Source organism: Opisthorchis viverrini (assembly GCF_000715545.1).
Source record: "Opisthorchis viverrini unplaced genomic scaffold opera_v5_7, whole genome shotgun sequence".
NCBI lineage: Eukaryota > Metazoa > Platyhelminthes > Trematoda > Opisthorchiida > Opisthorchiidae > Opisthorchis > Opisthorchis viverrini.
Window position 1 is genome coordinate 995,400 of NW_008751663.1, and position 26,166 is coordinate 1,021,565.

Sequence of the window (26,166 nt, forward strand, 5' to 3'; positions counted from 1 at the left end):
AAAAGGCCTTAAGCATTATCTTTCAAGGAATTCGATATCGGCAGGTATTGACCTGACCACCCATGGCCTAAATTTTGAGCGCATCGCAGTAATTTCTGGAGATTGATTTTCTAGGCTCAGAATGCCGCAGGAACCAGGATGAGCGTCAGTCAGAAACACTCCAAATAGAGAAATACGAGTTACTGAAACTCTTGTTTTCTTCAACGCAACTTGAAACCTCAAATTCTTGCGTTTCTGTGTCTGTGTTAGAAATACGTTCAAAAATTGCAGTAGCGAATTTCCACCATAATTCCGACCGGTCTACAGAACGCTGTTGGTCTACTGTGGGTGGTCTGTCAAATGGCGATTTCGCTCGAAAATTCACCACGACACTCAGTTGGTGATCACGAACAAGCTTCTCATCCCTTTACATGCGTTTTCCAGTCACTTCGCCAGCACGAGGTACACAAACACACCCAGACAAACAGTCTATGCTATTCAACCGGTATAACTACTGAAGAACGTAAATTATATCGCAAGTCTTACCGGTTGCTAGGCCTCCTTTGTTTGTCGAACCCTACTGTCAACCCTGTATGTGGGGCTAATGTCGCGCGGTTCTGTGTTGTCAAAATTGTCAACTGTTGAATGACTTTCATCGCTTAATACACTTTCAGCAGTTGTCCGGTTAATTGTATTTCCAAGTGTGCGCTTGTGTTCGCAGATGCGCCGTTTTGTGTACGCTTGCACCCACGTACGCGCGCGTGTTCGTATTCACCTATCGGCTGAACTGTTCGGCTTGGACCATGATAATGACTGGCCATATGGTGGTCATCTGCTCAAAACATCTGCCTGCCGATATGTAATTGCTGGTTGTTACTATAGCTGCTCTACTCAAGCCAGTCCTAAGGAATATTCTACACAACTACTGTCCTGTTGGAAGGTGCATAAATATACTAAATTGGTCCAGGCGTCTCGGCCAATCTCGGGAAGATCATACGTCCCACTACAACATTCGATAAATCAATGCTCATGTAATCTGTTGCAACTAGACCTTGGAAAATGATGGTCCGGATGTGTGTTGCGCAAGCTCCCATCGATCTGTTATTTTAAAAGATAATTGTCTTGTCTGTTGGTTACTTTTCGAACCATCGTAGCTATGGACCTAAACGACAGGCTAAACGCGAAGGACCATTCAGTGGTCGCCTACTCTAACTGCTGCCGCACTGAAGGGTATGTTTAGCTTGTCCAAAAGGATCCATAAACGCTGTCCAGTGCCGTTCTGGACTGATGGCATGATCGCTGTTGTCGTAGAAAGGAAACACCATAAGTATGATTTCAACAATATCTACAGCTGTTTAGACAGCCTGCCAAAGCTTGTTATGGGGCGTAAACTAAGGACGGAAGACTGGATCGCTTTCAGGTTACGCACTTTTACTCTGTGCTCCTTGATAACACACCCAATCACTTCAGTTGAGCCAATCCTGGTAAGCTGACCAAAAAAATTAAGGCATTTGTCAGTGCAGCTATCTAATTGATCCAGAGATCTTTCGCTGTCTTTATTGCAAACTTGCTGACTCATGGATCATGCTGATGTTCTGCAATCTTGTTGATACCGGAAAGTAACATAGAACGTTCGTTCATCAATCTTTGTTCCACTAACTTTGTCTCTCAAGGTCTTATGCATGTGAGCGCTTCGTCCAAGGCTACTACGAAATGGCAGCGTAAATTTGATGCATTGTACGACCACTCGGCTGTTTCACGTAACCAGTTCAACCTACACGCCGTTGATATTTTAGTTCCAACTGTTTACCGATGCGCTCCGGAGCCACGACAGGCAACTGGTTAATTTACAAACGGAAACCAGAGTGATCGATGGGGGAGAGTTTTGTATATTTTTAAGCTATCAAGACGGATTTCAGGTAAATGTTTGAGCAGTTTTAAGTGAACGGGTGCACGTGCCAAGAGACCGGCACCCAGAAACGCAACACTCAGAGTATGCTTACACGTGGAAAATGCCTTTGTTAAGTCAGGTGCCTGTGCTCGTATATTGCCTGGTGAACATTGTGGCCCGCTTCTCTGCGGTATTAAATTTAAGTACATCTTTTGAATGATTCTCTTTCTCTTAGTTTATTCGACTTACTTTTTACTGTTTGGCATATAAGACCGTCCAGTTCAATAGCCAACTTTCGTCACTTTTGTGAAACTACTTTCACCTTTGTCTTGTACTCACTTTGCATTTATTACTTAATTGATTTTTTCAGAAAGTTGACTCCAGACGCTGTCCACCTCTCCGTGTGTGCTGATTGTCAATGTTCCCATGTTATATATCGACGGTCTGGTTCACTCGCCAGATAAAGGCCTCGAAGAAGTCGAACGGATTTTTCCTACTTCAAGCCGGTCGACCGGTTGATACACGCACGTGTTTTGTGATTTTTATTGTCCCTTGCACCACTGGGGCATAAGATGACGGTCGGTCATTTTCCAGATTTTGTTCTGAATCCTCGCACCCTGTGTCGTCTATGTGTGCATTTTCCCGGGACTCCCCTTCGCACTGCACCCGCAATCGGGTTTTTGTGCAACAACAACAGTACGGTTGTCTTTTTAACCGTGCTCAATTTTCAACCTTCGATGCTGTGATCCACACCTGAACACCCATCTGCCTCCCGATTTTTGGTAGCATGCCCGATACAAGTTTACTTTATGATTTGATGGTCTTTTTTTCGGAAACTTCTTACAACGAGAACTAAAGTGACCATCCTGTAGTCATTGATTATTAGTCAGACCCGTTCCCTAGCACCAACGTGACCCAGAATATACCTCATTATCATCAGCTGTAAGAACCGCGTACTTGCCATACAGTAGTTATAGATGTCACAGTTCCGTTCACCGATGATTGGGGTGGGGGGAGGTGCGGTAAACAGCTGCGCATTGGTGGCGGTAGTTGATATAATTGGTGCGTAATGGACCTTTCATCGGGAAGATTGTCAGGGGAGCTATGTTTAGGGGGCAATTGCTTGGATGCACGGGCGTTACTGAGGGCGCGATTGGGCCATGTTTGACACTCTAACGTTTAGATGTGTCTCGTCTCAGGGTTCCCATCCAGGGAGACGGCAATGAGCTTAGGGGTCGGGCGACTGTTTAGGTCGTCACTCTTTCCATATGGTTGTTTCCCTGGACTAGCTGCTGGGTTTCCCACTGTATGAGGAGCCAATGCTAAGTCAGATTCTAGCCTAATAGGTTCGGTTGCGTTTCCTGCTAAACAACGAGGACATTCGTTCAATAGGTGAGTTTACAGGTTGAAGAGACTATCCATGGGGGTATCATTGGTGTTTGAATTCGAGTTTTTCACAAGGGTTCCTGACAGGATCCAAGTAGAACGTGTTGTCCTGCGCCAAGAAGATGATGCTGCTTGTCCTAACTGATTTTTTTCAATGCTAGGCAGTAATAAAGTTGGCGAACCACATGATGATAGTGGATACTTGGAATCCTTTACCCGTATCTTTTTAGGATATCTCGATTTCGCCCATAATTACCCACAACACGGCAGGGTTGATGACAACTCTTGTATAGCTCTTGCAAGTGGTTTATTGAGTATCGCCCCCACTGAAATGTGGAACGGCTTCCGCTCTAGAGAATATAAGAAACTAGGGATTCAGTCCAATCCCCGTAAACACCATCTCAAGTGGCACTGACCTCGTTTGGCACAACCGATCAAAGTAAATGTTGGACCTGACTTGATGTGTTCCAGGAATCGCAGTCTAAACATATATGTTGTCCGATGTGATCTGACGTTCTTCAGTAGAGGTCAATTAAAGTGCAGCGCTAGATGGTGGCTCCTATCCCGGCTTGGACGGTTAGTCCCTGCCCATACACGTGGTTGATATTAACGGCCTTCATTCATTTCGTGACTGACAGTTTAGTAGGTGCCCATGGGATCTTCAGCATACTTTTGCAGCCTCTCCAACACTGTGCATGTGGATGAGGTTGCGAAACTGGAACTGGACTGGAGGTAAACTGTACATGTGCAATGCGACAAAATTCGACTTTCAACTGTCAATCGTTGTCAATACTAACTGGTGATCGATAGTGTGACGCAGACGCTGCACCCTCTTGCGTAAACATCATACTTCCATCGTATCTACACGTGACGTATCCACGTGTTTATCTCAACGTTGGCGCAGTCCAGCCTGGCCTTTCATCAGCTTTTGGAGTGTCACCACCGGTTTTCACTGTGTTTCACGCTGTGCATCATCTGTTACCCAAATTGGCATCCGTCCATCATGCCTCGGACCGTCTCAGTAACCCACATCGATCCAGCAAAGCACAGTTGTTTTCGTCTAGCAGTAGAAGGACGGGAGAAAGAGAGTACGGAGAATAACAAGACGCGTCATTTAGGTGGGGTTGGATTAGTTCCAAGCTCTTTCGCGAGGCTTCAAACGCCACTGACACGTTTCCTCCTGCCTTCTTGAACTTTCTTCCAAAAGAAATACATCTCTCTAGAGGAAGAAACAACTTCCGATGCCCCTTTCGCCTTTCATCCACTTTTGACTTGCTGTTACCAGAAGCTGTTTTTCACTAAGGTCGAGGTAAGCCACATGAATCCCACCACATCTAGGCGTGCATTAAGATTGAAATTCTTAGGAACAAGTCTCAACCTCCCGCTATGCTGTTGTACCAAAATCAATAGAGCTAATTTGTATGGTATTGTAGCGCTAATTTTAGCATTTTTTGACAAGTCTACTCAAATCTTGCACGATGTCCGTTGTCGTCGCGTTGGTCACCTGATGCCTTTCAAGAGTAATTCACCCTACTTACATGTCTGTCGCGGTACCTTCCCCTTGCATCGCCGTCCACACCGTAAAATATATGTGTGCAGGTTGTTCAGCGACGGCGAATACCGAGATCAACGCGATTCAGCTGATGACTGCCCGACATAGCCAGCTGAGGTACGTCTGACTGTGTCCGCTAAAACTGTAGATGAGGGTGAACTACATGGATGCCGAACGGTGCCAGTAGCGGTGTGGGAAGAATTGGCTGGTAGCAACGGCGGCGCAGTAGGACAGTAAGTCACAAAGTTTTCGGTGTGCATACTTGCGAATTTAGTGTGAATTAGAGTCCTAATGACTAGCTGTAGACAGCCGTAGTTGAACATAGTGGAAAGAGTAACTTGCGCGCCATACTGTTGCTCCACTAGTACCCAGTATGGCAGAAGTCATTCAATGGACTTTGAATAAGTTCAACGCTCCCGATGTTGTCCAAATACTGGCGATGGTTGGTATGTTGACAAACTTGGCAGGCGTATACACAGGACTATTGGTCAACTCTGCATTAACAGTGTCAATCAGTCAGTCAGTCGGGTAAAACATAGAATTGCACAAAGATAACTCAGCAGTCACCGAGCTGTGGGAGCTGCCAAGCTTTGGTTGTTCCCAGCATTCGCTGGATGGGTAACACTCCTACTGAGTGGTTGTATGGGTTTTCCTAGGTTGGTGGTTTTGTTAACTTCTTTGCAACACCGTCTGGTGGGAACAACGGTCGATTCAAACACATGGAACCTCCATGTCAACTTGTCCTGGGAAGTAGGGAGAATGCGTGTTCCGCTTCTCCTACCAAAGTTAGCGAGGCGCCGGTAGCATATCCGCTGGGCACCAGATATGCTTCCCCAGATAGCAGACTCAGTTTGGCATTAACAGGTCAATCAGTCAGTCAGTCGGGTAAAACATAGAATTGCACAAAGATAACTCAGCAGTCACCGAGCTGTGGGAGCTGCCAAGCTTTGGTTGTTCCCAGCATTCGCTGGATGGGTAACACTCCTACTGAGTGGTTGTATGGGTTTTCCTAGGTTGGTGGTTTTGTTAACTTCTTTGCAACACCGTCTGGTGGGAACAACGGTCGATTCAAACACATGGAACCTCCATGTCAACTTGTCCTGGGAAGTAGGGAGAATGCGTGTTCCGCTTCTCCTACCAAAGTTAGCGAGGCGCCGGTAGCATATCCGCTGGGCACCAGATATGCTTCCCCAGATAGCAGACTCAGTTTGGAGAGGTTCAATCAGTTTCAACTACAAAGACCCCATTGAATAGAATTTGGTTCTCGTAAAAAATTTTCGTTCAACTTCTAGACCCCAACAGTATTCACGTATTCGTATATGTAATTATTTGTGAACTGTTCGCGAAATATCGTGTTAAACGATGAAGCCAATAAAAAAGACCAATTGTGGTTCTTTGTAAGTGACCGAAACACATCCCAACTAGCGGCCAAGTCGTTCTGTGAGCTTGGCACTTTGTTGAAAACGTTTCATCGTCAATCAAGGCGACACCATCAGTGAGTTGCGGAGCGCAGCTGTGCGTCGGTAGGTGGCGATGAAGCGTTTGCAACGAAATCCCGCAGCTTAGAGAACGGTTCGACTTCAAACTGAACAACCTGAGCTACTAACATCATCTGTATCAAACCTGATTGTAGAAATCCTTAAAAACTTTGTCCACTGCAACGGATTATAACATGTTATTCCACTACAATGCGTTTTGACTTTAAAAATTCCATATCACACACCACGTCGCACTCAATCTTTTCAACCCTATCGTAGTCGAATTTGGCCCGGAACCTCTTAAGCTCATGTTTAATTTTTTCACGTTTAAAGCAAGTACAACTTCAGGGCGATCATTTCCACTGTCCATTGTAGGTGCCCACATCAAATTACTCAAGCGTGGACTCTGCATTTCCATTTGAACAGGTAACCCATCGAGTACAGTTCGTTTGCCTTTGCAATAGGGTATGAAGGCCCGTGCAACCCAGTAAACAGATGAGACAAGGGCAAAGTTTGTAATGCACTACTCATAAGGTTGCTGAAAACTTGTCGATAATTCGTCAGCAACCTTATGAGTATTACATTACAAATATACATGTATCGCGGTATCGCGAATATCGTAGCGACTGAAACATGAGGCGGCCTGGTGCGGCACATTCAGTTACCTGGAAACATCACAAACGGTAGATTCAGCTGGGTTCTAGGTGAGTCTCTCGAAAAAACAAATTAGTTTGCAAATGAGTGCATTTCGCTAAGGGCGAAGTTGTTTCATGCGCACACAGCAGGAATTCGGATAATCTGACTCGCACAACCTACACCATGAATGGTAGTCGTATATCCGTAAAGCAAGACACGAGACGTGCACTCCTTTTCTATTGCGAACCCTCATCACATGCTGTTTAGCGACCCAATTATGAAATGGCAACATCACAGCTGCTAGCTGTGTTTCAAATCAAGTGAACATTTAGCACACCATAAGATAATCTCTTTGCCCCTCAGAATGATCGAACGATCAAAATGACCTGATCGCTACTCACAGGCCACACGAATCACTTCGTTGGGAAGCCGGATGACTCACGCCATCCCAGTACAATAGAATGCTCGAATCACGCGCGCGCCTGACGGCAACACGTGGTTTGACATATCACAATGTAGAGACTGGCCCGATACAGGTGGACACAATATTCCAACTAGTAATGCTTAGCTGTTCCCCCCCCCCCTCACCAGTGCACAAGAAGCCATAAGTGCTCAAACAGATGAAAGTGAAAACTTTGAATCTTCCACTTTACATGGGAAGAACAATGCAAAGTACGGAGGGCGCTCAATGCTGTATTCATCTTAAATCGAAGTTATATTGTGGAAAAGCCATCTCAGTGTGGGAAAAGTCTGAGATTATTGCATTTAAGGCTACATATGAGACGCCACTGGAAGTTGTTAGTAGCATGCTAAAGGTGTATAGTTCAAGACGTTCCTTCAGACTGCAAAGAACCCTTTACTTAGTGTGACCAATTTGAGCGCATGGATAGCCCATGAAGCACATAAAATTGGACACCGAGTGATTCGTAAATATCCAAATGTTTAGCTTAGATCGGAATGTCTGTTGAAGGTCGCACTCCCCAGTCATGTGGTGAGAACGTCCAGACAAGAAGCAGAATCAGTAGCATAAGTTGCAATAATCGATCTAGCGTTTTGGGCAATATTCTGTAGCTCATATTGCTCATGGTCATCGGCGAAAATGCATATCGCAGCAATCTGAGGCTGTGTTGCGTTTCACCTGTTAGCATTTCAATTGAAATGCAAAGTTCGAGTGCATGTATTTCGAACGGCGAAGACGTCTGAAGATGTAGTCTGACCATGGACCACCCGCCTGCCGTGCAGGTGCTTCAGGTTTAGTGGAAGGAAAACCTCCGTGTCCATACTCTTGTTGAACAGCATCGTTCTGTATTTTATTGGCATCGACGGTTTGTGCTCCGTTCCACTTAAATACAGCGTACTGCCTAAAAACGAACGTGGAAATATTCTGTTGGCATTTTTCAAAAGTTTTTCTACTCGTCTTCTATCACGGACGTATGACGAGCTTTTTATGTTCAGAAACAATTCCTGGCGGATATCAGTGTAAGGGAATCATGTAACGAATGGTGACCTTTTAGTGAAAAATGGTCAAAATAAAGGCAGATTTATCTGTGTACCAGTTCTGGTACAAAATGTACGGTCCTCTGTTATTTACGTATGTTTTGATCCAATTGTACCGGAATTTGGTCTCGTATCACCGTGCATGAACCGTTTCGGAATGTGTTCAATTATTCTTTATGTTGGACGCTGAGATATTATTCCAACTTAACCAGCTCGGCGACGACATGTGAAAGTGCGGGTAGAAAGTGGGTAGAAAACAAGGATAGGTTTCAGTTGAATTCCCCGTGAAAGTCCACTTGATATGCAAATGGGTGTGTTTGTCGATATCTGTCCAATTCGGGTACAAAAAGAATATAAGTTTGACGGAAACTAGGGGACGGCGCCCACCTGATGAGCCCCAAGAAGTGCGGAACAGACTGTAGACCCTCGAAAAGTATCCGGCAGCCTTTTGAGTAGTGTAGTAAGCCTACACGTATGTTTTGTGCTGTTAGAAGATTCGCTCAATGAGACAGAATGTTTTGGCTAGTTGATAATGCACTCAAAGTCCCGCTAGCTATTTCGATTGAACAGTTGCAGGCGGTGTGTCTTGAAACTAAATGCCGTGTGTAAGACAGAAAAGACAAAAACAAGATTTTTTGAATCACCAGGATGGATATTGATGACCGTAAGGGTTCATCTACTTGAGATCATCCGATGTTTGGTAATAGTTGATATTTGGCCTTTGGAGGTCGAAGTACTGAAGTATGTTGAGGAGACAAGCCTGTTCTCTATTCGTACAAATATAGTTGGCCCCCTTAAATCCGGATAGCAGCCTTTAATGAGGTTTTTTGTTTGCAGCTTGATGGTCATTCTGAATAACTGCTTGCGGGTTGCTGCTGTATGGAATTTCTGTCAGAATAACTTTGGGTCATAAAATAACCTCTTTTTGAATGTTGTGGCCTTCATTTGATGGTTCGAGTGAAACAAATCTCTATTCGTTGTTCCATGCTTACGAAAACCTTGCTAACAAAGGCCTAGTCAGGAAAGCAGCTGTGCCTGAAAGAAGGTGGGAAGTCTTATGTGAAGTAGTAGTGGTGGATCCAATACAACGGGTTATGAGTGATTACATGAAATTTACTAAACTTTATCGAGTGGCCTCTTGTGCACTTAGTAAGTAGCAGTCAGTAGCTAAATCTCAAGTGAGAGAAGAAATACAGTATATCTTTGTAATATACTACTCATAAGGTTGCTAAAAATCCATCGACAGCCCACGACCGGTTTCGCCCTTCTTGGGGCTCATCAGGTAGGCGCCGTTCCCGGGTTTCCGTCAACCTTATGGTCTAGTTGAAACTAAATTGCACGAAATTAGTGAATATACACTCATTTGCAAATTAATTTGGTTCTTTCGAGAGACTCACCTGGAACCCAGCTGAATCTCTCGAAGAAAGACAGTCTTTGTCCCGACTTGACGTTTATCATTTACGAAAACTTTGAAAGTCTACTTTCGAATGCAGTTTAACAAGTGCGTCCAGGACTCTTTATGTAACCCGTTCAGTGAACAAGACGCCAGTCCGTGGGAACAGACGACCGATACGCAGGTTGAGATTCAGGGAGCCAGTCGTTAATACCAACTTGATATGCAACTGAGTGTACTTCGTCACGTGTTAAATTTGGTATTCGATTAGAACATGAGGATGGCGAAACTCGGGATCTGTGACTATCTGAGGAGCCCCAAGAAGGGCGAAACCGGCAGTGTGCCCTTTGTGAATTTTTGGCAACTTAATGTATTGGGCGTTCTGCTAAGTAAACTTGTTAACTGTAAAACGAGACAGCTGTTATTGTGCAGATTCAGTTGAATAATAGCAGAAACGGGAGATTCAGCTAACATACCGAAACTGCTTTCGGGGAAATCGTACGACTTTGCCAATAACTTCACACCATTCCCTTTGGAGACAGACAAAGTCCTCATGAAACTTGACATCGTTTCAATGTACACAAACACTCCCAGGTAACGAAGAGGTTGCCAGTGACAGACACGACAGTTAAGGGCAGGATACAGCTGTTGGTGGATGAAATAAGTGGAGGAATAAGAGCGCGTTTGAACCTTGACTAGTTTGTTTATAACACAGATATTTACTCACAAGATCTTGGAATGGAATATCCAATATCTCCAGTTTTATATGTTTATATATGTTTATATGAAGGAGTTCGAACAAATCGTATTGACTGGATATCCTACCGCCGAAACTCTTTTGACGCTTTGTTGACGACACCCTCGTTGTGATCAAACGTGATGACGTCAACAACTTCCACCGGTATATCAATAGTTTGAATCCTTGTATTAGGTTTATCATGGAGTCCGGCCCGGGCACACTACCCTTCCCAGACTGAATTGCACACATAAGAATGGCGAAGATTTAAAATTTATCATCTACCAGAAGCCACCATACAGAGGGATCGTTTTAAACTATTCATCAGCGCATCCAAGGTCCGTTTACACTGGTGCTGTCTCATCATTGCTTAGTCAAGTCAGCACTGTGCACGGAAGAAAGCGACCAAATAGCAGTTCATATCGAGGTCGTTAGGAGTCTTCAAGAAATTGGATACCCAGTGAGTTTGATAAGGCGCTAATTAAAAAGGATATTGGCTCCGGTATTAACACTTAATAAGGAATGGATAGGCACAGCAGTCATTTCATACAAAGCAGGAACATCTGGGATTATTCGAAGAAAGTAACCAACATTGGAGTAGCGTTGCAGAAAGGGGAAACATTACGCTCAGTTTTGGCGCGATTAAAAGCACTTGAGATTTCCTAATACGGAACTTTGAGCCACGCGTACGTTTGACGATCCCGAATATCAATAGGAGAATTAGGTCCGAAAGTCTGCGGTACTATTCACACTATTGTACAACAAACACCAGTTCTCCACGCCCGTGCTGTCAACAATCGCACTGGATTTTTCGCTGACCTGCACTGCGCAGTGTCGGGTTCCGCAAACCAAATAACGGCAAGCAGAGTACTGGTTCGGTAGAGTCTGTTGTGCTCGACCCTTCGGAGACCAGTTTTGTTATTCCGATTGGCGATGTGATCAAACGGAAATCACGACAGAACCAGTCAGGGCAGGCTCAGAAGAAGATGCCCGAGCTTGCATGGGTAAGTAGTGATCCACACGCTCACCGACATAACACCTCGCACACGTATCGGGGCGGTCTTTGCGGTAAGGAGAATAGTGGAGATCATAAGTATGTGGGCGAAATGTAAGTAAATGAACGAGGGACTCTATATAGTGAATGTGCCCAAAGTTAAATGCAACGATTGAACTAAGGTTTACATGGGACAAACAGTCACGGAACTACACACCAGATTTGGCGAACGTAAGAGATGGACAATCAGACAATTAGGAAATGCGGAGGAATACCAAGCACTGGTTAAAGTCTCGGTGACGGTGGAACATGTTTTAGACACGGGAGATGTCAGTCTCATGACGGAGACTGCCATTCACATCGGAGTGGCTGATGGCCGAGGTGGTGGGAATTACCAAGCATCGCAAGGTGAATAGCATCAAGGGGCACGGGCAAGCACATGGGAAGCGGTCTTAGATAAGCCAACTTGACAGGTGACGGCGTGCGGTTACCAATATAAGGATAATCATTAACAAAACGGAGAAGAGCACAGCAAGGCCAAAGTTCACATAATCACTCTCCCTTACACGACTATCGTAGCACTAGCTCATCCACGCAGACCGACAAAAAGTACAAATGAAGCTCAACAAGGACCTTCGCGTGAAGTGAACCGGAGGAATTAGACCCTAAGGCGAACCCAAATTCATGTAGGTTTCCAATGGTCTTAACACTTGATGACCTATCCTAAGAAACAAAACCCTCTAGCCGACACCTGACACCGATTTTATCCTGACAGGTTATCCTTTCGCCTTAAATCTCAACCAACCAGGTTACCAAGTCACTTGGCCTGAAGAAGCTTTTGTGTCAAAAGCGGAACATTGCGCAGCAATAAATCCACCGACTGTTTTCCCAGCTTTTCCGGAAATGGTTAACTGGACATTGTTCCTATTTGCCGAACAAAAAAAAGTCCAACGAAAGCTTAATTTAGACGAATCTGACAAATTTGTCAGGTACGGGTTGAATGACCAGCAACAGCGTTCCTCATGCTTGGCGCCTTAATCAAACATGTCCATAAAGTCATAAAAGACGTGTTGGTCAACAAAAGTTTCCGGGAATTCTTTCTCCCGCTAACACGATCACAGTTTCCAGTGTCATATACACAAAATTCGTAAATAGCTGGAATATCAAGCCTACAATACGATTACTTTAGAAGTCAACAGTACGATTAGGCTTGTTCTGTAGACGTGTTGTGTTCAAGTTGCTGGTCTGTTGATACGTCTGGACTATCCTACCCACAATACGATTAGTTTAGAAGTCAACGGTACGATTAGGCTTGTTCTGTGAACGTGTTGTGTTCAAGTCGCTGGTCTGTTGATACGTCTGGATTATCCTTTTAGAGCGTAGTGCGTGCACGAGTCTGCTTCGTTTCAGAAGTTGTTGTTTTTTTAGCCTGATGTCGACTGACACAGCTATAGCCAAGGCATAGTTTTTCGTTACCTTTCGCTAACCCATTCAGACGTTCCTCACAACCATCCGATGTCTGGTTTCGACCGCAACACTGTGTCAGGTCCTTTTCAAGACCGGCTGGATGATGCTCACCAGCGCCTGGTTGTCCGAATAACTTATTGTGCCGCGCGCATCAGGCGAATTAACACACAAGCATAGACTTATCTCACATAGGGGACTGGCATTCCACGATGAGAAAGGCGATGTTTTTATAATTAAACTGTTTCCCATAGACTAGTAGTGTCCTTTGTAGCGAGCGCTCAAGGAAGACGTCGCAAATGAACACCTCGGAATGCTGAGCCGATCCAACTTGTTTCACTTAGTTGGTGGAATGTAAGTAGTATTCACATGTTCGCATGTAGGTGTTCACGCGGCATTAGACATATTTCGACCGCTGCCTGTAGTTTTCACCTTAACGAGGTGTAATGGAACAGGATTTCCATTCTAAATTGATCGATAAACCCTTCCAATGCACAAAACACAAGCATAGTGTTCATAACCCACACGATTTCCACTCAAGAATAAGTTCTACTCTCACTCATTCATAACTTTCAACCAGAACTACTTCCCCTTAATTGCAAAGTGGCTGGCTGGTTTGAAAGGGAACTATTCTAACCACATTGATTTTCGTTGATGCCTTAGAAAAATACCCCGCTCACTAGCATTATCATTGTAACAGCCAAACGGTATCTCTGAGTGACGCGTAATACCAGAACCTCAGGAAAAGTAAAACAAAGTCGGAGCTGGGTTTCGTTACGGTACTTTTAAGGTAAGACATCAATTCACAAAATATAGAAACCCCGACAGTAGATACAACAACACTCCACTTGGCTTATAAAAGTACGAACCAAATAAAAGTACAACCAAATGAGCAAACAGACTCCCACGTGAGACAGTCACACGTGCGTAAGGTCGGCCACAAAATGGCTGGATGGCGTCAAAGTCAGATGAGTGGATTGTTAGGGGCAAACAAACGCCTGTTCATGCGCACGCACTAAGCACAAAAGTGGAGCGGGGGTTACAAATATGGATAGAAGAAACAAGCACAAAAAGCGGGGGTTACAAATATGGATAGAAGAAACATAGGGAATTTCAAATGTCAGTCGTTTTTATCCGAACGATTATTTACTCACACACTTGTTCTCCCACTGCTTCGTGCGGTGCGTAGAACAAAAAGCTCCGTATCGCTTAGATCATGTCAGTGTGGTCACACATTCTCGCTGAGCTGTTTAAGCATCGGAGATGGACCAAGACAGATTACAGGGGTGAATATCGTAGTGAGCAAATCACTGCCTATTTGGGCAAAATTAGGGATGGCTGTACATCATAGAGAAAAAAGTCGTCTGTCTTACTTGCAAGAGATATCTAAGTGGAAGATTAAAAATATTTGGAAAACTAACGTGGACTCTTTCGTGCTGACGACCGTAACTTCAAAGTGTATACGAAGCAGCGTTAGCATTAGCATACACTAGAACAGTAATCTAGCCCTCATCTGGGCACCAGTGGTTCAGTGGCCTACCGACATTTTTTGCAAATAGTGTAGTTTCATGGGCTAAATAAGTGGGAAGGTATTGGAGAGATCAGTGCATGCGCTGATGGTTTTGGCACGAAAATCGACGGTAGGCGCTTTCGCATACGCTCGATGGTCATCTCAGGTTGTTGCTACCTCACAGTCAGGATCGCTGGATCCCATCACAATCACCCGTGTTTTCCTAATGTCAGGCACAGGACAGCATGAGCAGTATAATGTTGTTTATAAAAACAGCCGCTGAATGCATATGCTAATCAACTGTCAAGTTTTTTTTCAGCTACTGAGACATCCCTTTTTCCTTGCATTCCGCGAAAAAGGCTGGCAAGGGAGAAGTGATTAAATTAAAATGTACCAATTAATCCACAGGATACGCTGTAGAAGTATACCTTCCCCTGTGTTGAATTCACAATCTTTGGTGAGATTAAACTCCACCACCAATATCTTTTGTTTGTTTTGGATCCACAGTTCGAACATAGATGTCCATGAGTGGTTGCAAGTCTCTCATTAACTTTTGCAGTCACGCCGAAGTGAATAATAAATGATGGATTTAAATTATCGGCGCATTCCAAGTTAGAGCAGTAGTATAATGTACAATGTAATGTGCAATGTAAGGTGACAGTAGTGTATTGCAAATCAATGTAGTACAACACAAAATGCTATATTCAATGATGTGTGCCACAATCTTGTACCCGTACTAATACAACTACATCCGTGGACGAATCCGTAACGAGACACCTATGGCGTCAAAGTGGTGTATCCCTGAATCTCAAGGGACGTGTGTATCAGGCTCCAGTGCGAGGTGTTTTGTTGTGTGGTTATGAGACTTAGCCTGTTCGAGCAAAGGAACTGAGACGTCTTCAGGTGTTCGACAATCGTTGTTTCAGGACCATTGCCAATGTGAGCCGGTGTCCGCTTATCCGTAACGAGGCAGTTAGGAAGCGAGTTTTCGGTTGTGCAACAGGTATTTCCATTGAAGAATGTGTCCAGCGTTGCTTACGCCTAACCATCTCTTGCCGAAGAGAGTGCTGTTTTTCGTGCCTAATTCAGGGAGGGGGGTGGCTAACCCTTGACCTGGCAGAGGGGCATGAAGAGGATTACGAGACGTTTTTATGCCATTGGTGCTACTCGCCTTACACATGATCCCCGATGCAACGCCGCAAGATGTGGCTGCCAACTGATATCAGTGGCGTTCTTGTTGTCAGTTTCTATCCAGATTGTATGGTGAGAGTTTGAAGGTGTAGGTACTCGAAACGATTGCAGTAAGCTAGCACCAAATCATTTCCCTGTCCACCTTTACTCTTTTCATTTACGTAAACCTCTTTCAAATAAATCATGGTTGTGCGGCAGCGAAGCATCGGTGTTGGACACTGATGTTACGCTGTCCATGAAGATGATGACGATGACTTAACTGATGTAAGTCAGTGTGACGCAACAAAGTACAGTGCAATATAGTACAGCACAGTGCAGCAAATTACAGCACGGTACGGTACAGTACAGTGCAGTGCAATATAGTACGGTGCGTCACATTATAATACAGTGTACAGTACCGCATAGTACAATACAGTTAAGTGCAGCAGAGCGGGGTACAGTACAATGGAGTTCAGCACAGTGAAGTATAGTACAATACAGTCTAGTGGAATACAGTACAGTACAGAATACATCTGGCAGTCCATCAGACGGTGAGTGTTTAGTACGTGATCTGTGCATTCGGCTGTTTTGCACCGCGACCCAAAAGCCCCTGCTTTGACTAATGTAGCAAAATCGCTAACCAGTCCGTGTCATGGACTCAGCTTACGTAAACAGTGTTACCAGGTCCGCAACATTGCGGAATTCGTGGAACTGATTATGTGATGGGCGCTTCCAAACTAGGATGGTAGTAACCAGCTAGTTCACCACCAGTCGGAAGCATGTGGTTCAGTTTTTCACCTAGCACAAATTTTCAGTTCATGACCTTGAAGAAGTGACCGAATTTGCACAGCTGAAAAAAATAGTTTCCTGAACTTTCTCGCAGTTGTCCCATGCTACTTATGTTAATTTAATGAACCTTTATAGAAGAATCTGCCTAAAAGAATCCTGAGTCGATTTGTATGATATGCGGACGAATATCGATATGTTATTGAGTACAACAGACTCCGTGGTGTAGGAAGTCCCAGCGGTTTGCCATGCGAAAGAGCTCAAAAGTAAACATCTGATGCAGCACATTTGTCCACAAGTCAGGGAACGACAGTGCACTTCGTGTCGATCATGATGCTTCCCAGTTTTGTTGTTGGGACAGTGGAACATAGGTGGGTGGACTCTTGCCAGATAGCAGGTGGGATACACTATTGCTAGTGGGGCTAGGCTGCCAGATTATATTTGCTCACATTACTTACTATTAGCGCGTTGCCTCCTATCTGAAAGTCACTTACAATTTATTTGCCACAAAAGTACCCAGTACACAAACTAACTAGGTTTTGGCGAATATACTCTCATTTGCAAAGTAATATGGTTTTGCAAGAGACTCACCTGGAACCCAGCTGAATTTCTCGTTTGTGATTTTCTCAGGCAACTTAACGTGCTGCACCAGGCCGCCTCATGTTTCAGTCGCTACGATATTCGAGATATCGCGATACATGTATATCATTGTAATGTACTCATTGTAATGTACTCATAAGGTTCCTGTGGGCTGTCGACGGATTTTCAGCAACCTTATGAGTAGTACGTAACTGGGTTTCGTTTCGACCTGCGAGTCAGGGCTCAGCTGTGGGACTGACTTATCAGTGTATTTGCATCGACCTAAATAAATTAAACCATCAGACTGAGTGATTACCTACTCAAGCATTGTTTTGACGGCTGTCAGCTTTATTGGGGTAAAAGTTTTCAAAACCATAGGTTGAAACGTTATTTTCCTCTTACAGCCCACTCTAGCGTTCTTGTACTTGTTACATTATACAACGGCAGTTCAGCTGAAATTTTCCGAACAAACCTAATAGCGCGTACTAGCCAAATGATTGTGTGGGCTATATCTGGCCCACACCTTCCCACCGTGGAAATTTGAACAGAGCAACTAGGTGGCACGCACGGCGTGTACAGTTGACACTTCGTGTACGCGCACTGCTAGGTAGCTTAGGAGTTAACCCTAATTTGGAATGGCTGAGGCGGTATGTGGTATTGATTTTCTTGTTAGCCAATCATCGAAAGCGTTCACCGCTGGAGTAGTAATTCCAGTCAGCTAGTAAGATGTATCGATCAATAGGCTGCTCGATACTTTGAGCTGAGAGTCAAACGAGATCTGTTGATACAATCCAGTCAGACAAATTCTTATAAACAGATCACTGACACCGAGAGTTAGCGGCTGCTTGTGACCTCTTGGACATAGTCCGTCTTTTCACGGGCGATTACATGTAGCATCACAACTTTTTGGAAGTCTTTGCCCACCAGATGGTGGACAAAACTCTGAAACAATATCTACATTACTTTTATTTCACAGCGCCACACTCAAGCCTGGAGAATTATTGGTGGTGAGACCATTATACCTTATCAAGCTCAGTCGATGCAAGCTGCGCTATTAATCAAACGAGGCATGCAAACAGTGTGAGCCATTGTATGCTTTCGTTTTCAATGACTTATTCTCATTTTATGTCATCTTCCTGTGTCTGTGTATTGTTCTGGTGGTGGTTTGTCTTGGTGAACTGATTTGTGCTGTTCAACTGGATGAACTAAATATGCTGATTTCATGGAAAATTCGGGAGTAAACCCTGTGTTTCAGTACTGGGCCACACACATTTTATTTTGCGGATATAGCCTATGGGAACTATTGTGAGCTCATAATGGACTAATTAATCACTCCTCCCACCGCGTCTGATCCTAACACGTTGATCGATTCAGCAAAGCTTTACATGTGAAAAGATTAAGGTATGGTACATAGGGCGTCAGTCGCCTTATGCGTGCAGTGCGCTGGACAAGCAGGTATCTTTTCAAATGCCACGACATTCACACTTCCTAAATTGGTTCAATTAGTCCAATACATCCTATTATTATTCCATCCTGTGGGAAAAAGAGAGTTGTTCTTGTTGAAACCATACGGGGGTGGATGTAAACGTCCATCCACATCCCCGTCGCCAATCTGTTGTATCTGACTGCTGTTCCCAGTGTCTGGTGCCAGACAAAGAACTCACCGATGAGGAACACAATGACTTTATTGCAACAAGCGAATGCGTGCAAGCGCAAAAGTTACGATGGTCCCTCGCCATTTAAGGGGCACTCGTTGACATTGATCCAGGCTATCTGATAGGCGTTTAATGAACATCCATCAGCATCGATCATGCCTCCATAAAATCCCTGAACGCTGGTCATATTCATTAATGCTTCTGTGGCGTGCCCGAACACTCATCGGCTTTTGCCGAATTCGTTGAATGATTGACTGGCCTGGATGCTTGCGGGCTTCCCTATTGATATTTTGGTGGAGTTTTGGGGTCACTGTAGGATCCGGGCGTTCTGGGGTTACTTTCAGATACTTCCACCTCAACGTAAGATTGTCGGCGCGGGTGAACTCCCCAAAGCTCTACCCATATTTCAGTTTTCAGAGTCATCTCAAACTTGTTTAGAGGTAAGCTAAACGGTCATTTCGTGAAGTTTGTTCACCAGTGGATTATACCTTCCATATCACTAGGATGCGTGCTCTAAGCCATCCGTGTAGATGATGTAGACTCTGGTTTTTTTTGTCCGCTACTAAAATAGTGATCGAACTCAATTCTGTGAATTGAAATGATGTGAGCGAAACATGAGAAAACATTATAAAACACCAAAACACAATCAGCACATTAGTTATTTGTCCACAAGAAAATTTGGGCTTTAAGAAACTTTGGGGTGAAACGTATCCCTGTGGACGACAATGGCTCAGTCGTTGTAAATGTACAAAGTCTTCGATTCGGTAGCTCCTACACTAAATGACGAAGTAATATTCGCAGCTGGACGTGTATGCAATATTGGGTGTTGCGTTCGCTCATCACTTTCTTCATTCCAATGTCTCTGTTGTCATTCACGCCAGAACGACAACAACAACTACCAGAAGTGTTGACGCTCAGAAACCAGGGATGTTCGTCAAAGAATGGGATGAGAATGACTATAGTCATTGAATCGGAGCTTCTCTTTTTTTATTCAAATCCACATTTTGGGTAGTAGAGTGCTATAAAACCGTACGCAGATGTTCGAGGTCGTGAAACGGCATATGATGAAAACCTTAATGTCGTCAGGTTTCTCGCTTTTTTTCGTTATATAATAAACTACATTATAAAGTTCCTCCTACCACTCAATGAAGGGAACCAACAAGTTTCGGAGATTCTGCCAAACCATTTTCAGCGACGGCCATTATCATCATCATCATCATCATCATCATCAACAGCATGACATCAGTGTTCAACAGTGATGCTTTACTGCCGACGGTTGGCCAACAATCATTCGTTGATACTAGACTGGTAGGTAGTACCTGTGAGGTGTTTCAAAACAGCCACAGGGACAAGTGGTTATCTGCTATCGCGTACTGGCTAGGAGTTCTGAAGATTTTCAGTCAACACTGACTCTGTCTTATTCTGATTCACACTGTGATTCAATATAGTTTGATAATGTGCTTCATGAAATATGAAACACCGAAGAGCTTACCCTCGCTGTGACTGTATTTTTGATGTTGCGCTACCGTTGATACAGCATTTCCGCGCTCCTTGTGATCTATATCTTTACGGGATTGAAGAAACGGTTCGGGACAGTTTTTTTAATGGACATTAGTAAATGTATGTCCGCGCCACAGAATAAACTGATACAACCCACTAGTTGGCCACCCTTCACATTTTCCCTTCGGACTGTTTAATGCCTGGCCTCTTCACTGTAGTCACAAAGTTGCAAGGTGTGCCGGAGGAGTTGATAGCAGTTCCTCTGTAGTTGCTGTGTAGTTACGGTTAATTTTTTCTCTCCCATACAGTTATCCGGGCAGCAACATGCTCATCTTGGTGCGAAGACATATTCAAACTCCAACTTGAGTAACACCGTTCGTGTGCTGGCATACAGCTAACTTTTCTGTCAGGTATCTTAATGTCTTAACCGGTCATTTTGATTCTGTTTAATAAAGGATATGGATAAAGAGACGTGGTTTGAAGTTCCTATTTGTCCAATTCCCTCCACAATGACCTGATTCAGCCCTCTGCGCACAACTCAAGATGGGGTTTTTCAAAATAGCACCTTCGTCTGACAGGGTGCATTCTGTCTCGAGTTACGAATTACTTTTCTTATTCATTGATAACAAGCTACGTTGCTATCATCTGTTTCAAATTATGGTAAAGAGTTCTGTTCGAATTCTGACAAACAAAATTTCCACGCGAGCTTTCAACCAACATATGTCCGAACTGAATGTCTTCCCGCTCTTTTCAGTGGCAGATCAAAGACTGAATAACTTCCAGCAAAATGTTGAGTGACTTTTAGTGGTCAAGAGAAAATTAGCTTCTTTAGCCTCACCCCGTCATTGTTCTTGTCCGACGTTCCAACTATGGACGATGACCACTTTAGTTAGGATTAAGCTTTTAGTAATGCGCGCATTATCAGCTCGGGAAATTTTCTACCATATTTCCTAATGGCGAGAAACATGCCCCAAATTGCATGTCCTTCCGTATATACCGTTCCATTATTACTCTGAAGCGCTTAGGTTTCAAGGTGGGCATGACATTCGCCTGCGGTCTTGTGTTTCTTCCTATGCGCTCTCCAGCCCCAGCCCGGAAGCGACTGACCCACCCTCCATCCCGTTTGCTCATTCAACAACATGGCTGTCTTGGTGTCAGCTTTTGGCAGAACGGTCTAATGGATTTTACACAAATCCACCAAACAACCAATCTCAGCTTTCAAATCGCCTAATTGACCGACCAGCGTCCGTCCCATTGATATGTTTGTTCCTCTGTGTGTGTGTGTGTGTGTGCGCGCGCAAATGAACGCAATTAGCCCCTGATGGGCAAGGGCAAGTCTGCTTGCTTACTTACCCCCACTTTCCTCACCACACGTTTTTTACCTCACTTTTTTTCCACGGCATCCTTTTTGATTTACGGAACAGACGACATCATCAGATCAAATATATCTTTAAACCACACATTTCATTTCCGTGGATGGTTTACTGCGTGGTACTGTCAAAATTAACCTATTTCAGGTGTGCACTGCCGGCGGAACTAATTTCGCGTCCTTGTCAAGTGAACTTCAATAACTGTTTCCATCTGGAAAATAATTACAGATCGTTGGGTAAACTTCCGGTGGGAGAGTGATACCAACTTCACACCCCTCTCGCACGCGCGCGACCGCACACACACACACGCCCTTGGGCGCGATAAGCTTTTGGGACGTATTGAGTTTCTTGATGATGACAGTGGTGAGACAACGAAGCCTACTTGTCAACTGATGATGTTTGACAAGCCTTACGAAGCGCTTGGAGTGGCCAGAAGTCGAACCTCGCATTCCGATGCACTTCGGTTTCCTTCCAAGATTCCTTACGATTTTTGCACAAATAGACGAACTAGAAGTACACACGCTGTCTGACGGGATATCGCAGCATATCTAGCTGCCAACCACGAAATGGTGATAGGAAAAGCAAAGCGAAAAATTAGGGGTATTCCAATTTACATTGGAGTAAAAAGCTTATGTGGGAATACTTTAATCGCTTTATCTTCACCCCTCTTCATGCCTTTCCGAAACTAATGAAAGATCAAATTAAATCCTAAATCTGTGCGCGTTGTCAACATGACCTGTCTTTGACGGTTGTACTGCCACCAGGGGGATAAGTGCACTTTGTCGTTACACTAAGCTGTTTAGTTACAAGCTCTCATTCCTAGTTATGCCTACATACTATGACTATTCATGTTCCTTCCAAACCAATCGTTCCCTTGAAAAGACTTGGTAGAATTGCTCTTGAAAACTCAGTTGTGGTAAAGTTTACCATTGATTGACAGCCTATCCATATGATCATGTAAAATGAATCACTGGAAACAGTGTATTACTACAGGAATTACGGAATTCGTGTTTAATCATGAGTTTGGCGTATGCATACTCTGCTTTTGCTTCTCGCAGAATCCTGTTCAGTTTATAGTGATCACCGGATTTACCCACGAACGTGTTTTTTTTTATTTCAGATTGTTTCAACATGCCTTCCACTATCATTTGTGCAAATGCATCTAATTTCTCATTTTTATTGATGTTGCTTCTGAAACACGTGGTACTTTAAACAAAATCGGATTCTAATAAATCAGCATGGTTTAGGAGCTGGTGCCGCAGTTTTGATCCATCGAATTAACATGTTTTTCTGGAGGGAACAAGTCCAGAGGATATGTACTTAACCTGCAGTACAAGAGACGGTATGGACACATTTCCACCAAGACCGTTGTGTGACGAATTTTTGTAGAGTTTCTACTTGCTGAAAAATTTCCGCTCTTGTGTCCTTCGGCTTGAGTTTCCCGGAGCACGAGTGCCCAATCTGCGGCTGAGCACTGCCGTTAGCGAAGTGTAGAATACTTCGACGTATTCAGGAAAGCCCACTTGAGTGACGCGCAAAATCACAAGCCAGAAATTATGGATTCTTGAGAGTTATCAAAAGATGCAGTACTACATGTATAAAACACATAGTAAAAGGGGTACAAACCTCGAATTATGGGGTTCCCGTCTAAACTGTTGCACGAAGTAGCGCAACTCCAAAGAAAGCTCGGAGAAGATGGCATATCTATCTTAGGTTGCGACACACGCCTGGGTACAACACGTCATAGCGCAAAAGTGTCAAAAAGCGCGCGTGAAGAATGGCTGACCGTAGCGCAAAATGGTCAAAAAGCGCGCGTGAAGAATGGCTGACCAAATTGGTTCGACAAGTCAAGGGTTAAATGTTTATGAGGGCTTACAAATGCATATTGTGTCTGTGAGGTAGACACAGTAAACAGCATCAGACAAGGTAAGAGTTTGACTGGGGAAAAGGAAGTACACTAAGTTTAAGGATACTTCAGACTCTGGTGATGGAACGATTTGCTGGCTACCACTTGACCGTACTTAGCCAATCAATCGGCAAATTGGCCTACATAAGCAAACGTCGGGTTTCCGATCTCTTAGTTATGATGATCACAGGCCGCCCAAGAATAAAAGATATTGATTAACAGGTAGCTTGTATAACTGCAGCAGTAACATTGTATAATATTTCTGTCTCTACTTAAAGTGTAGCATCCGAATTCAGGTTACCACCAAAATCATTCCCTCTAAGAGGCACGGACAACAAACATATTTACTTCATAGCCCATTGCGTAGCATTCAGTTTGGTCTCTCAATTGTCTGAAGACAACGACAACTTTAAGCCCGACTCTCCTTCCAGAAGCATGACGACCCCTTGTGGTTGGCAACTGGAACTATCCTTTCCGAGGGGCTCATACAAACAACGAACACAAAAGAAATAACCTACCGTCCGGACAGTTTGGCGCGGTGCTCAATTAGCTCAGGGGGATATTGGCTTCTTTATCCCTCCCAGTCTCATTGGAATGACGACTGTCCTCGTAACTGGGCTTCCGAATTCCGAAGCCTAATTAGGCAGATGAATTTACGTGAATTACGTCCGGCTATTGGAAGGAATCGATAGGAGCTAGGTGATGTATGGGCGAACTGCGGCATACGCAAGGACTGTGGACAAGCAGATAGCGCAGATTTTCTTTAGGATTACTGAATAAATGTCTCTTTTTTCCTATGGACTATGAAGTTTGCTGATCATTCAGCCCGAATAACATGCCCAACGTTTAAGCAAACAAGATTCAGTTGATCTGAATGAGCACAATCCACATCCGTGTACTCATCACCTTTGGGAACTTTGTGGTCGACGTGGTCGAGGGTTAACCAATATGGATACACATTTTTACTCTAATGTTCTCCCTTGTCACGTGGTTGCACGTCCGTAAGTTTGAGGTCCTCAGGTACGTTATCAGAACTTCTAGGTTCCCAAATGACAGAATGCACTTTAAAAAAGGCAGCGAGAAAAAAATAGCATTGGGGATGAATTCATTTTCTACAGTCTCGTCCATCGCACTGTGTAAAGCGGAGTAAAGTGAAATGGGTCTGGTTCGCCAATTTCGTGCAATTCGGGTTCAACTAGAATATGAGATTGACTGAAACTCGGGTACTATGCCCACATGAAGCCCAAAGAAGGACGAATCCAGTCGTGGGCTGTCGAAGAGTTTTCAGCAACCTTGTGAGTAGTGTAGTGCGTTCATGTAACGTGACTAGTCAATAAAACCACTGCAGTCTCGGAGTAACTCTCAGCTCGTCTCGGGCTCACAGGACAGACCTAAATGAATTGATTAATATTGCCTCGAGGAGTTGCGGTTTAGATGGACCTTAGACGTGAAAAACAATGGTTTGGTGATGGCAGTCTTTCGGTGCACATCTGCCCTGCTCCAAACATAAGCCACAGTACAACCGACCGATAGAACATACATACACAGGTTATGTGGTTGTTTCCGGTCGACTATCGAACGTTGTTTTTGTCAGCCAGTCATCACGTTTACCAACTCACCTGCAGTTGAGGAGATACTTGAGTTCATAGAACTGAACCAGGGCTAGAAACGCGAACGAAAGAGCAACTGCCTAAACAATTTCATACGCTTCGACTAATACAGTCATCTGCACATCACTTTGGTTTACACAGGAGACTCACCTGGAACCAAGCTGGATCTCTTGTTTATAGTGTTCTTCTAGCGTATTACCCCTGTACACTTTCATATACTGTTGCTTCACTGTGATTTTAATTAGAACGAGTCGAAAACCCGGCCACTGATCACCAGTTATCCAGGATACAGAATTACAATTTCACCTTCTTTCCTGGTCATAGCGTGAAGCAGCCGTGCATGTCGAGTGAAGCCTGGGGTAATATTGATTAATCGATTCAGGCCTGTACTGTACGCACAGAAAGACCTGAGTCTATCTTGGTTTTGTTGATTGATCATTTCCAGTCTAGTTGCACAAACACAATGGCGTGTATTTTTGTTTATTTTATTCCACTTTGTACGTACTGCGGCGGACGTGACTGCAAAAAGTGAATCGATCCCGCGACTGTGTCGTCCTCCTTGCCTTGCTCAAAGCGATTCAGTGATTGCAATGGTTTGAAATGCACTTCTCTCACCGGTTATGATTGGATAAGGGTTACAACAAAGTTTACCAAGGGAAGCCAAAACATTTTGAGTTTTCATATCGTATGTGTTGATAGAAAGAGTAGAGCGTCTCCCTTAAATTTTCTCTAATCCACGCACGTGCCTCACCGTTTCTCGGATCGAGGTCAACATTGTTTTCTAATCTCCCATGACAGACCCCTACGAAGGAAGGCCAATTACCCTAAGATCCCGTGGTATTCAGCGGATCAGCAGATGTTAAAAATATCATCTCGAGGGTCAATTTTTCAGGATTGATGCTGGTACCACAAAAGTAGTTATTTGCAGGCACTAGTAAAATCATATATGCGGAGAAAAGTCAAACGAAAAGTCTTGGACAGGAAGGAACCTACAAAATACTGTTACCGACTTCTCTCACACAACAACCGAAAACCTTAAGAATAAACTTTACTTTGTACATTAAACTAGCTAGG

At 44.1% G+C, this 26,166-nt stretch overlaps 2 protein-coding genes across 2 annotated transcripts in view; one reads left to right on the forward strand and one right to left on the reverse strand.

Annotated features, from left to right (window-relative positions):
• T265_00701 (hypothetical protein) overlaps window positions 1-2,682 on the forward strand; it is a gene marked incomplete at both ends in the record, with an annotated part of 32,864 nt that extends 30,182 nt beyond the window's left edge. The window contains one exon of the mRNA XM_009164550.1: window positions 2,241-2,682. Within this exon, the coding sequence (XP_009162814.1) occupies window positions 2,241-2,282 (42 nt within the window). The remainder of the gene's footprint in view (window positions 1-2,240) is intronic.
• T265_00700 (hypothetical protein) overlaps window positions 1-25,307 on the reverse strand; it is a gene marked incomplete at both ends in the record, with an annotated part of 35,066 nt that extends 9,759 nt beyond the window's left edge. The window contains one exon of the mRNA XM_009164549.1: window positions 25,243-25,307. Coding sequence (XP_009162813.1) covers window positions 25,243-25,307 — 65 coding nt within the window. The remainder of the gene's footprint in view (window positions 1-25,242) is intronic.
• Window positions 25,308-26,166: the final 859 nt, after the last annotated feature.